Raw genomic sequence first — 14,486 nt, 5'->3', positions numbered from 1 at the left:
ACAACTGTTGATGAAACTGGGCATTATAATATTAACATTACAGTAGCTTAAAAGAGGAAGAGTCTGCACCTTTACATTACAACAACAACAACAACAGCAGCAGCAACAGCAACAGCAACAACAACAACAACAACACAATAATAATAATAATAATAATAATAATAATAATAATAATAATAATAATAATAATAATAATAATAATAATAATCTAACTAATGAAATTAAGTTGACAGTTTCTAAAGCATTCAAAGGCAAAGAACAATTACCATGGATAATTTCTAGATAGTTCTTCTACTAGCACTCAGTTTATTACAAACAAATTTTGACATATGCAGGGGGCACATGGACAGCATTTCTGCAGCCATTAGCTGATCCCAATCCATCAATTTAGATCACCTGTTTCTTTATTCTCAAATCATGTATAGAAATATAGGAACACATGACAGGTTGAACACAATAACAGGTCAGTTTTACCGATGAAAGCAGAATCCAAGAAGCTGAGTTTTAGAGGAATAATGGGGAGGACATGAAGGGATAAGGTCAGAAAGGTACAAATCAGAGAAAACTCTATTCCCTAATCTGCAAGACAATATAGAGACCAGCAAGCTGAAATGGTATGGGCACATGATGAGAATGGAAGAGGATAGAGTTCCAGAGTGAGTATTTACAGACAAAATAATAGGAGGAAGACAATGGGAAGGCCCAGAAAGAGGTGGATGGATACAGTGAAGGAGAGGAGTAAAAGTAGAAGAACTACTGGAGGAAGGAAGGGAGAGGTGGAGAGATAGACAACTGTGGATATCCTTGATTCACAGCCTGACCCAGATGACCAGAGTAATAGTTCACTAGAAGTAATCTTACTGAACTTGCTGATGACTCTACCTCAAGTTCAGTGTTTTCTTTTTTAACATCAGTCAATTCAATGTTAATCCAAAAATTTTCAAAGTCAATGCTCTATCAAATAGAACTGACAAATAATCAAAAACTGTAAATGTGATTCAGTTATAATACCTATAACAATTCCTGTGACCATTCTTTTACTTACAGTCATTACCTTTTAGAATGAAGGAATTTAACAATATACCATACTTCATCTCATAAGCTGACTAAATTTTAGGATTTTAGAAAAGCTTGTAGAAGGGGGCACAATTAGCACAGTGGTTTAGTTGTTGACCTTCCCTCCCTGGCAACCAAAGTTCAAATTCCAATGGATCTTAGAGTAAAATTTGCACCTAATAAAGTGACATGGTATCAGAAGGCCATATGGTCTTAAACTCTCAGCCAAAACCCAGATTGAGCCAGGGTGGCTCCAGCGACCTCAGGAACAACTAGAACAAGTTGAAGAAAATTTCTTGAGAATTTCTAGAGGATAACTATTCAACAACAAACAGCTAAATGTGATTCTTGCATGTGTTGACCATATTAGCATAATTGGTTCATGCATACATCTGAAGAATGGGGAATTTAATTTTTATTTCTAAGGGCACTCTGTTTTTGCTTCAGGTAGTATGGATTCTCTACAGCAAGGTACTCTGCTTCATTATAGTCAAATAGTTTTCAAGACCAACATTTCTGCAGTCATTAGCTGATTTCAAACCATCAATTTAGATCACCTGTTTCTTTATTCTCAAATCATGCATAGAAATATAGGAACATATGGAAGGTTCAACACAATGACAGGTCAGTTTTAACAAGCAAGTGACTGTATAGTTTAAGTCACATAGTTATCAGTTCGCATTTGGGAGATAGTGGGTTCAAATCCCACTGTTGGCAGCATAAAGATGGTTTTCCATTTTTGCCCATTTTCACTCCAGGCATATGTTGTACCTTAGTTAAGGTCACTGCCACTTCCTTCCCAATCCTAGCCCTTTCCTGTCCCATTGTCGCCATAAGACATATCTGTGCTGGTAAGACATAAAGCCAATTATTAAAAAAAAATATAATAAAAAACAGGTCAGTTTAGGAAGAGAGAAAAAATAGAAAAGGTGGTAAGGACAAACATGAAAACACAAAGGAGCAAAAACATTTCCCACGTTAAAATAAATAAGAACTGTCCTCATCATTCCAAATTCTTCTATAGAGCAAGTGGCTGCATGATTTGGGTCACATGGCTGTCAGCTTACATTTGGGAGATAGTGGGTTTGAACCCCACTGTCGACAGCCCTGAATATGGTTTTTCGTGGTTTCACCATTTTCACATGAAGCATATGCTGGGGCTGTACCTTAATCGAGGCCATGGCTGCTTCCTTCACACTGCTAGCTTTTTCTATCTCATTTTCCCCATAAGTGAAAAACCTACAACCTGTTTTCCAGTCATTGACCGGGGCAGGAATGTCATGAATGAAGCAGATATAGGCTGTTAGTACGATGGGGTCACCACTCCCAAAGTGATTTATTAATGACTGATAGATGCAATGAAATGAGAATGGAGAGTGTTGCTGGAATGAAAGGTGACAGGGAAAACCGGAGTACCCGGAGAAAAACCTGTCCCGCCTCCGCTTTGTCCAGCACAAATCTCACATGAAGTGACCAGGATTTGAAGCACGGTATCCAGCGGTGAGAGACCAACGCGCTGCCGTCTGAGCCACGGAGGCTCTTTTTCTCCATAAGTTCGAAGTAAAAAAAAATGAAACTCCACCCTCACTGTTATCGAACAAAAAAGGGTAAAATCCTCAATTAAGTATGCACCACCCCCCATTTGAGCCACTGTCTTCTGATACCTGCAAACTCATCACATCAGTCAGGAAGTGAAGCGAAGATGCTGAGAGATAAATGTGCTAAAAAATGCTTGTATCACAATTGGCCTTACAAATGATGGAAGTGTTACTTTTTTTTGCCAAAAATGTAACAAATAAGGATATAGGCCTATTTATTTGTTTATTAATATTTTTATATTTCTCATCAGTCTTCAATTGTGTTGAGTGGTTGCAGATAAAATGCTGTTCTTAAACCTTAAACCTTAACCTTAAAGTTGTATTTCCAAAACTTTGAAATGCTGTCTAGTGATTGTCACATATTTATTTTGATTAATGAAATATAAATCAAATCACCGAGTGGTGTGGCTGATTGTGTTAATGTACTATGGCCAAGCTCTGTATTTGAGAGACATGTGGCTTCAAATGCCACTGTTGGCTATACTGAGAATGGTTTTCTATGGTTTGACATTTTCACTTCCAGGCAAATATTTTGTTAAGAAGGAAGCCATATTTTCCAGTCTTGACTCAGTTAAATGTAACTTACAAGCTTTTCAGTCTGCCAAACACACAAGTTCAATATAAATATTACACTGTAATATACTTGTAAAAAACATACTATTAAACAAGGAAAACACACTATTAAACCACGAATAATGCTTCCTTCACACTCCTAGTCCTTTCCTACCCCATTTTCCCCATGAGACCTATCTGTGTTGTTATGAAGTAAAGAAAATTCCTTCCTTGTTAAGTGCAACTCCACCCTTACCCTTCTGTTATCCAACAATAAAGGGAAACCTCAGTTAAGTATGCACCACTACCACCATTTGGGCCATTGTCTTCACTGTCTTCAGTCATTTCAACCAAGGTTGGGGTCAGGAAGACCATTTGACCACAAAAAAAGCATGCCATATAAATTAATCTCACGTCATCCCTGATCCTATATGAAAAATGGGACTAAGATGTATACATACAAATAGAAATAAAGTCATTTCAAAAGCCAGCTTTGATATAGGCTTACGATTTCAATTTTTTATGAGTATGATATAAGAAATAACATAGTCATGTTAGGTTAGTAAAAGGAAATAGCACTAAATAATTCAACGTTACACTGGAAAGTTTCAGTTTTAAGTGCTTATTTAACTGAATATCTTGAGATTATTAAGAGCATATTTACGTGTATACCATATCTTAAGTGTTTTAGTTCATATAATTCTCAGGACTAGTAATAATTAAGAGAACACAAGGAATGTAATCATTTCTAGCTACTTACTTTAAACTCATCATGGGATGGATTTCCAGAAGTATGAATGTATCGTATCTGGTCTCTGTTTAACTGATGACTCATGAAGTGATCAATGGTCTGCCACTGGGCTTCACTCCCAGCTCCTCGCAGTCGCTGGAGGTGACCGAACTGAGTAGGCTTGACTACTTCATACCGTATGTCTAGGTTAGGATCTTCCGCATTCGTTGTGAAGGTCAGATTACTTGCTGTGATTCGAGCTGCTGCTTTATGAGTTATAATGAGCCCAGTGTTGTTGACTAGTCTCAGCTGAAGAGGAAATGCAGACACACGCAGGAAGCCTGCAGAACTTGTCTCTATGCCATCTGACACCTGCAATGCTATCCTTGAATTTCCATTTGCCTCGCCACGATGAACGTATGCTACCAGCCCCTGGTCGATTTCCAACTGAGTGAAGCTGTCTACAGGCTTCCCTGGGTTCTGAATTCGTTCTATGAACCCTTTCTCGTCACCTCCTTGGCTCAATACTGTATATACAAGGTCTGCATTAGGACTGTCAGGATCTTCTGCATGTAGTACATCAGGAGTCAGAATCTTCTTTGTTCCCTACACAAACATATCAGAGGAAAGTAAGAGTTTAATAAAATTGAAGTAGAAATTTAGGGAATATTTAGACATACAGAATTATAGAGAAATATAGACAGGTAGTCATTCAGTAAATTAAACAACTTTGTCTAATATAGCAAGCAGCCTTTGAGTTGTAGTGGAACACTTGCTTCCCACGAATAGAAAGTGTTGAGAGGACTAACGAGGGACCATTATTACCAAGAAGGGTTTAAAGGAGGTGACCAGAAATTATATTAGCTGCTAAATGGATAGCTAATGTTCCTGGACAAATAATGTTACTAATTGTTTCAATGCACACCGTAAAGGGTATTAGGACAGGGGGAGTTCCAGGCTTCTAGTAGCAAGTTGTTGCTAAGCTGATCATTTCTACAGAAAGACATCTATTCATATACACATTAATAAAATTAAATTCAGGCTTCCGCAATAATCTTAGAGTTATGTGAAGTCCTAAAAGCATTCAAGAGAACTAAAACACATGCATACTTCTTAAGATACTAGCTATTGTGGAGGAGGAAAGATATTTGGTAGCAATGCTTATTTCGAAAATGTCCACCTGTGACACTTAGAGGGTGGACCTGTAAGGTTGGAGGGTGGATAAGACCATGCTTCAAAGAACTTACGCTCACTTCAATGCTTCCTGGAGATGCAACTAAACAAAACGGAATATATACATTGAAACAAATAAGTATTTTAAAACCTCAGAAACTTTAATCTATTTTCAATATCATTCAAAATTATGTCTTAGTAAGTTCCCTCTCTGGATAAGTCATAGAGTGTCAGTCTTCAGATCCCAAGACTGTGGGTTCAAACCAGGCTAAAGTAGTTAGCAGCAGCAGAGAGTTCCCTAAAGCACATTAGCACATGAACACCCAGTTCTCATGCATATTGCAAGTGATAAATATCATTATGGATCCGTATTGAAGATACTATACTGTAGGATGCTAATTCAATATGTTATGTATTGAATAGGTGATATATTAATAAACTAATTAGCATTCAACAGTCTCATCCATATTCCTGCATTCATTTATAATTTAAAATTATTCCTTTGTTTCGACCTGATTTCATCATAATACCAATATAGTTGGTCCGTTATTGGAATTAACATCTGTATCAACTGATTTCATCAATCGTTCAAAGAATTTGACTTACATCAAAGCTCCATTACACTGACAGGTGTTCATTTTGACTGACAATGCAGGGAGCACACTGGATTTTGTGCTACAATCGTGAAGACTATACGCATGCGCATCTAGATGATGTCATAGATATCCCCATAAGCGAGGAGCACGGTAAGGTATGTACCTTACCATCTAACTGAGATACTGTAGTCTTACACTTGACCACAAGGGTCCATCATCTCCCCTATCTACTGTTAGCTGCAGCCTCCCAGAAGTTACTATTGCATTACCTATCCAGAAGATTTCCCTAGTTATTCTGGACAGGTGTTTGTAACCATGGGAAGATGTTTGCTTGACGTTGTGTGCAGAGAATCGTTTCAAGAATTAATCTGAGTACTGGTAAATGTGGGCACATAAATTTTATGCTTTTTGTCATATCTAGCTGAACTTTGTGCTTTGTGAAAACCAAGAACAGTGCTCACATCTTTTAACATTCGCTAAGTACAGCACTGTAGCAAAGTTTACTTTCACCGAGCAGAGTAGCTTCAGCTACCTTCGAATACCTCTGCATTTGGGAGGCAGCGGCTGGTTCGACCACCGGCTGTCCTGAGAATGGTTTTCCGTTGTTTTCATTCTCCTCACTAAGACAAATACCGGAACAATTCTGTTTATAGGCCACGGCTGCTTCCCTCTCACCTTCACTGCAATACATCTCGTGGCTTGACAGAAGATGTCATGCTCTAGAACACTCACCTTACCCCACCAGCATTCGGAATGAAAACATTTTGTACACTCACAGATTAGTCTCAGATGAAATGGATCCTCAGTTATAGGGGTTCTACCATATTATGAATAGAGAAGAGATCATACGAAGTACCTTTAGTGAAATGATCTAGGTATGTTATTTTTTACTAATTTGCATTATATTTCGGTACATTTGGGACGTAAACAAAAATGTTGTGAGTCCTCTAAAAATTATGTCGTAAGCTGCCACTGGTAATTAGATTTTTGAAGGGTAGAAAGAAGTTCATTTGATACTCCATTTTGTATGATGTCGGCATGTAAAAGATCTCTTATCAAACATCTGGTGTTTAATGAACAAAATTAATTATAAAACTTAGCAATAGGACATGCAATAGTTTCTATGGCATCTAGTATAGTAAAACAGAATATCAAAACTGACATGCAGGCAGCCTACAGGCAACAAATTAAAAAGCCTATACATTGAAGCTGAAGTCGTAGATATATTTAATCAAGTCAGAGAAAAAAGTAGTTAAAAACTGGTACTATAAACATGATGAATATTCATAAACTGGAGGTGAATGCAAATTAAATACACTGTGACCAGTGCTTTGCCAGGTCACAAGCTTCAAGCGTTGCATATACCAATTCCCCTTTGGTGTATGTAGTCACGCAGAGGCTGCAGATAAAGAGATAGGACATCCGTCCGTCCGTCCGTCCGTCCATCTATCTATCTATCTTTGTCCCCTTGAATTCCAACTTTATTTTCATATTGTGACCTTTCCTACTTTTAAAGACACCACTCAAACTTATTCGTCTACTGATGTCCTCCCACGCCATCTCTCCAATGACAGCTCGGAACATAATATCTTAGTATCTACAATTTAATTACAAATCAGGTACCTGATTTATCCCTTGAGGTAGTACTATGACTGATGATACCCTCAAAGAAGGGCGAAACATGTGTGATATGGAAATAATAATAAAGGACTAAATGTTTAAAATTTCTAATGTATTGTATAGGTGACAAAATAAATTTTTTAGAATTCTACACATACTACTTAGTCAAGCAGCTCGTCTCCTTTCTCCCAAGTCTTCCCAGCCCAAACTTTGCAACATTTTTGTAACACTACTCTTTTGTCGGAAATTGCCCAGAACAAATTGAGCTGCTTTTCTTTGGATTTTTTCCAGTTCTTGAATCAAGTAATCCTGGTGAGGGTCCCACACACTGGAACCATACTCTAGTTGGGGTCTTACCCGAGACTTATATGCCCTCTCCTTTACATTCTTACTACAACCCCTAAATGCCCTCATAACAATGTGCAGAGATCTCTACCCTTCATTTACAATCATATTTATGTGATTACCCCAATGAAGATCTTTCCTTATATTAATACCTAGGTGTTTCCAATGATCCCCAAAGGGAACTTTCACCCCATCGACTCGGTAATTAAAACTGCGAGGACTTTTTCTATTTGTGAAAATCACAACCTGACTTTTAACCCCATTTATCAGCATGCCATTGCCTACTGTCCATCTTACAACATTATCAAGGTCATTTTGCAGTTGCTCACAATCTTGTAACTTTTTTATTACTCTATAGAGAATAACATCATCTGCAAAAAGCCTTACCTCTGATTCCACTTCTTTACTCATATCATTTATATATATATAAGAAAACATAAAGGTCCAATAATACTGCCTTGAGTAATTCCCCTCTTAATTATTACAGGGACAGATAAAGCTTCACCTACTCTAATTCTCTGAGATCTATTTTTCTAGAAACAGAGGCACCCATTCAGTCATTCTTTTGTCAAGTCCAATTGCACTCATTTTTGCCTGTAGTCTCCCATGATCTACCATATCAAATGCCTTAGACAGGTCAATCGCAATACAGTCCAATTGACCTCCTGAATCCAGGATATCTGCTATATCTTGCTGGAATCCTAAAAGTTGAGCTTCAGTGAAATAACCTTATCTAAACTCAAACTGCCTTCTATCAAACCAGTTATTAAATTTGCAAACATGTCTTATATAATCAGAAAGAATGCTTTCCCAAAGTTTACATACAATGCATGTCAAACTGACTGGCCTGTAATTTTCAGCTTTATGTCTATCACCCTTTCCTTTATACACAGGGGCTACTATAGCAACTCTCCATTCATTTGGTATAGTTCCTTCATGCAAACAATAATCAAATAAGTACGAGGGCACATCAGAAAATAAGTTGCACTTCCCAGTTATGGCCATTTATTGCACCACCTATACAACAGCAACACGACTATAACGACATACACCGTAATGTCACTTTTCCACATAGTTTCCAAGAGACTCAAAACATTTCTGCGAACGCACAACCAACTTGTCGATGCCGGATGAATAGAAATTTCCTCCAGCGTTCTGCAACCACTCGGAGACAGCGGATTTCACGTCCTCATCGGTCTGGAAACATCGACCACCGAGTTCCGTTTTGAGCTTACTGAACAGATGAAAGTCACATGGCGCTAGGTTGGGACTGTAGGGTGGATGTTACCAGACGTCTCACTTGAAACGCTGGAGCAGTTCTCTCGTTTGGCGGGCTTTGTGAGGTGTTGCGTTATTGTGCAACAAAATCACACCGGCGCTTCTCTTCAATCGCTTTGCGCAACCTGTGCAACGTTTGACAATATGACGCCACGTTGATTGTCGTTCCTTTCGGCATGAATTCCACGTGCAGCAAACCCTCCATGTCAAAGAACACTGTCGCCATAACCTTACCGGCTGAAGGTTGAACCCTGGCCTTCTTTCGATGTGGTGATGAGGGGTGCACCCATTCCATTGATGTTCTCTTCGTTTCGGGGGTGAAGTGGTGGACCCATGTTTCGTCACCTGTGACGATTTGCCACAGAAACCCATTGCCATCTGCGGCATAGCATTGCAAAAATGCCAGAGAGGATTGGTAACGTTGTCCCTTGTGCTCATCGGTGAGAAGACGTGGGATCCATCTTTGACACAGCTTACAATATCCAAGGTCCTCGTGAACAATGGCGAAACACTGCCATACGACATGTTCAGCTGCAAATGGAAATTCTAAGTTCCCATGAAGGGAATTAGATTCTTTTCCACCAATAGAGCATATCAAAAATCAGATCAAAATTAGATGGATGGCTTTTCCGGCGTTTGCTCTATTAACCAGCGTTTCGTCTTAGGTCTGACACTAGACTCTTCAGAGTGGGATGTGTCAGACCCTACCCACTGACGCTGGGGTGTATGCAGGTGAACTTATCAGAAGCTCCTGGACGTTGCGGGCCTGCCTTCGCGATGGTTGACCGTGATATCCATGTGTCCGGCTCCGAATTGCTGACACCACTTTACAATACCTTGCCGAGAAATGGCCTGGTCCCCATACACAGCACTAATTTCACGATGAATGTCCGTGCAATTCTTCCTTTTGGCCCATAGGAATTGGATTGTCGCACGCACCTCATATTTGGAGTAAACGTCCAGTTGATGCGCCACTGCATTTGGCCGCTATTCACACAATACTAGACGAGACACCACAGCGACCTGCTTAACAGATGTGTGGGCAGTGACTGTCCCTTTCTCCGCTGTGCCCACGTTTGCGACACTCAGCGTGCTGTTGTGGTGCATTAGTGCAACTAATCTTTTGATCCACCTATGTACTTCAGATATGGTAGTATATCTCTACCCATTGTCTTTATATATGCCCTGAAACCTTATCAATTCCAGCTTCTTTTCTAGTTTTCAACTTTTGTATCTTACTGAATGTCATTGTTGTCATAGGTAAATTTTAATACTTCTTTAGTATTAGTCACCTCCTCCATCTGACCATTACCCTTGTAACCAACAATCTTTACATACTGCTGACTGAATACTTCTGCCTTTTGAAAGATCCTCACATACACACTCCCCTTGTTCATTAATGATTCCTGGAATATCCTTCTTGGAACCTGTTTCTGCCTTAAAGTACCTATACATACTCTTCCATTTTTCACTAAAATTTATACGTCCGCCAATTATGCTTGCCATCATGTTTTCCTTAGCTGACTTCTTTGCTAGATTCAATTTTGCTAGTTTCCTTCAATTTCTCCTTACTTCCACAGCCATTTCTAAATCTATTTCTTTCCAACCTGCACCTCCTTCTTAGTCTCTTTACTTCTCTGTTATAATATAGTGGATCTTTACCATTCCTTACCACCTTTAAAGGTACAAACCTATTTTCACATTCCTCAGCAATTGCTTTAATCCCATCCCAGAGTCCATTTACATTTTTATTTACCGTTTTCCACCGATTATAGTGGCTTATTAAAAACTCCCTCATGCCTGTTTTATCAGCCATATGGTATTGCCTAATACTTCTGATTTTAATATCTTCCTTTCTTTCACATTTATTTTTAACTACCACAAGAACAGCTTCATGATCACTAATACCATCTATCACTTTGGTTTCTCTATAGAGCTCATCTGGTTTTGCCAGCACCACATCCAGAATGTCTAGTTGGTTCCATCACTTTCTGAATCAGATGCCCTTCCCATATTAACTTATTTGCCATTTGTTGGTCATGCTTCCTGTCGTTCGCATTACCTTCCCAATTGACATTTGGTAAATTGAGATCACCCGCTGCAATCTTGTTCCTTTCCTTATTGTTTCCCACATAGCTGATTATCTTATCAAATAATTCTGAATCAGCATCTGTGCTACCCTTTTCTGGTCAAGTTGCCTATTAGCTTTAGAGATGAGCCTTACACCTAGAATTTCATGTTTGTCATCTTTAACTTTTTTGTAGCCTACAAATTCTTCTTTCACCAGAATGAATACACCCCTCCTACCATTTGTATCCTATATCTAGGATACACCCTCCAGTTCTGTGAGAAAATTTCTGCATCCATTATATCAGTTCTCAGCCATGATTCAACTCCTATTACAATATCTGGTAATCTATTCAATTGCTTAATTCTATTTTTTTTTTTTTTTTACAATTCTTCTGCAGCTGAGAACTAGCACTTTTATTTCATCCCTACTTGACTTCCAGTTCCCTGTTCCCTTAACACCACTCCCTAGGCCGCCCTGTTTCCTTAACTTATATGTACCATTGTGGTTTAAGTGAATGCCATCTGAGCACAGATCCCTACCTCCTACCCACTTGTTAGGATCTAGAAATCTCACTCCCAGTTTCCCACATACGCACTCCATAGTCTCATTTAAATCCTCAATCACCTTCCAGTCAGTATCCCTCAGCATTCCACTGATAACAAACTCCGCTTCCTTAAACACCTGTGCTGCATTTACCAGGTCCCACACAACCCCAACTATGTTGGTACTTATACCTGCTTGTCTTATGTTGTTAGTACCAACATGAAACACTACCACCTTCTCCCTTTCCTCCTCCTTCTCTTCTACTTTCCTCAACATCTGCCTTAACCGAATTCCTGAATAACACTCTACCCTGGTACCCTTTCCTCCAGACACTTTCCCGACATGTCTAACGACATGTCTTCCAATATCAGGGAACTCCTTTAGCTTCTTGGAGGTTCATAGTTTAGATCTTTCTAACCTGGAAAGCCTTTGTTCCTTCACTGACTAAATTCAAGTTTTATAAATTTTATATATGTCATATACTACCTGGTTATCAATCTCTCCATCTGCTGGTGTCCTATCCAAACCATGGTCCATATTAAGGCCAACAATTACCAGCAAAACATTCATTTTGAACCCTTCATATCTACCATAACAAATGTTCCCCAATGAACATCCTAGTGCAAACAGATCTGCTTCACCTTTGAAGGATTTGATTCCTGCACCTGCACCATATTCATTACTGTGGGCATTTATGCAGCAGAAATTACCAATTGTTAAATTGCCTATCAGCCTACAACCAATTCATTCTTATGAAGGGTCCTTCTTACTCCCTTCCATGTCACTGAGAACTATTCTTAACTGACAAGGTAAATAGTCTTCTCTGAATGAACAAAGAAAATAAAGTGCCATTCTTTTCAAGGGTCATTCTTTATCCATAATCATCTTGTCACCTTACAGGTTATGAATTCTGGATTTTTTACTTGATGCAGACATCCACATGCAACAAGAAAATAAAGAGATACTTCAGTTGAGGCTGAATCATTTCAGTGAATGATGCAATTACCCATGCCAGTAATAATAAATCTCACTTGTGCCAGTCGAAGCACTTTCCCTGCAGGTAGAGTAAGTGATGGTGGGTCATTCACAGGTGTGATATTGACAGGCAACACAAATCTGTGTCGTCCTTGCAGGTAGCTGGGAAGAATAAATCCTGTGCCTGCTGATAGTTCCAGTTCAAACATGATACTGTCTTGGAGATTCTCTGAGCCATCATGCAAGTAGCGAACCTTCAACAGAAAGACATGAATACCATTTATTTCTGAATGACATGTGTGTTCTGTTTGTGCTCCGTCATCCACATTTAGCCTGATGAGTTATTGCTCTGTGTTTCTTTAACTAATAATATTATAGTTTTAGTTATCTCATCTATAACATAGGTAGCGTATGAAAACAAACAAACAAACAAACAAACAAACAAACAAACACACATTTTTTTCATAATAGGACTGAATGCCACCTTTGAATTAAATGAAGCTGGATCAGAATAATGCAGAGTGAAAGATTACTTTACATTAACAAACAAAAAACATATACATATATACACATTATCCCTTAAAATATTTCCAGCTGTGTATCTTGAAAGCAACACATTTTCAAGAAACCAATTAATAGCAAATATTTTTTTATTTGAGGGGTTCATTTTATTTCATAAATGTTTTCAAGGTCATTTCAAGGTCAACTCAATTTTAAAAATAGGAATCCTAAAATTTTCCTTTCAGATTCAGGTTTTATGCAGTAAAGGAAATAATGTTTGTCTGAAACAATTTTTATTAAACCAAAATATTTATCTAAAAAGAAACATTGGATTAAAATATGAACAGAAAATGCATCTATCAATTTATAAAACATCACACATATTCTGACAAGCTAATCACTCATCATCATCATCAATGTTCCACTCCAGTCGCCCGGGTGTGGTTAAGCTAATCATTAAAGTCTTAAAATTGTTATTTGATGTGTTGATACACAAGGTCTTGATGTAGTGAGAACCAAATTATGTGTCACATATAACAAAGTGCATAAAAACATTTAAATTAGGATAAACATCCTCCTGTGGTGTGGATCAGTCTTATTTTATGTTGCAGTGAACTTCAACTTCAACTTGAATAGGACCAGATTTTAAAAAAATGAACAATGGCCAATCAGTACAAGTAGATGGTGCATTAAGAAGGAGAGAGAGAGAGCAAATTTAAAAGCTCAAATAACCAAGGCCTCTATACACTACCAAATGGACTCCTTCTAAAAGAAGCAATGTCTTTACAATTGCAAAGCATCTCACCTTATCCTTGGCGAGATCTAGCATTGTAAATGCCAGTCTTGGATTACTACCTCCTCTTTCCCAGACTTCAACTGCCAGTCGCCCATTGCGAGGTGGCTCCACCACATGAAGCAGGACGCCGGAGTCACGGACTCCGAACTTTGGATAGTCCAACACAATGTCTATGTTCTTGGTTGTGATGAGAGTGTTGTCTCCTTCAGCCACATGAAGTGGAGTAAGTACAAGAATCTCAAGGTCTAGAGGCAGTGTCGGCTTGGAGAATACCTGACGCAAACATTACTGATTTCATGATCTTGTTTCCACTGTTTAAATGTTATATTTTAAATTCAATATATGAAGTGTGCTTATAGTAAATCGACAAAAAAATCAGAGATACTCTTCGTGATATGTTAAGAACAATGGTATGGTTCAGTCGGATTGGCGGAAAATTTTTTGAGAGAAAATGAGATTACTTTGTTACTTCCGGGGACATGATTCAAACTGACGAACTTGCCGTATTTACTATGCCAGAGAGCCAGCCACTGTCTGTAGCTGTGCATTGGGGGGGTGGGGGTAAGGGGGAGAGAAGGGAAAGGAGGAGAAGATGGAAGTGGCAGACAGAGGTAATGTTTGGTGCAAATGCACAAATTTCTCGTTTGTTTTT

At 38.6% G+C, this 14,486-nt stretch overlaps 1 protein-coding gene across 1 annotated transcript in view; it reads right to left on the bottom strand.

The window, feature by feature from the left end:
- Window positions 1-14,486, bottom strand: part of kon (chondroitin sulfate proteoglycan 4-like protein) — a 330,650-nt gene that overhangs the window by 82,795 nt on the left and 233,369 nt on the right. The window contains exons 7-9 of the mRNA XM_068227423.1: window positions 13,844-14,107; window positions 12,594-12,791; window positions 3,967-4,542 (exon numbers count right to left, since the gene is read on the bottom strand). Coding sequence (XP_068083524.1) covers window positions 3,967-4,542; window positions 12,594-12,791; window positions 13,844-14,107 — 1,038 coding nt within the window. The remainder of the gene's footprint in view (window positions 1-3,966; window positions 4,543-12,593; window positions 12,792-13,843; window positions 14,108-14,486) is intronic.

Source organism: Anabrus simplex, chromosome 4 (assembly GCF_040414725.1).
Source record: "Anabrus simplex isolate iqAnaSimp1 chromosome 4, ASM4041472v1, whole genome shotgun sequence".
NCBI classification, from domain to species: domain Eukaryota; kingdom Metazoa; phylum Arthropoda; class Insecta; order Orthoptera; family Tettigoniidae; genus Anabrus; species Anabrus simplex.
This window is presented reverse-complemented; position numbering and strand designations above follow the sequence as displayed.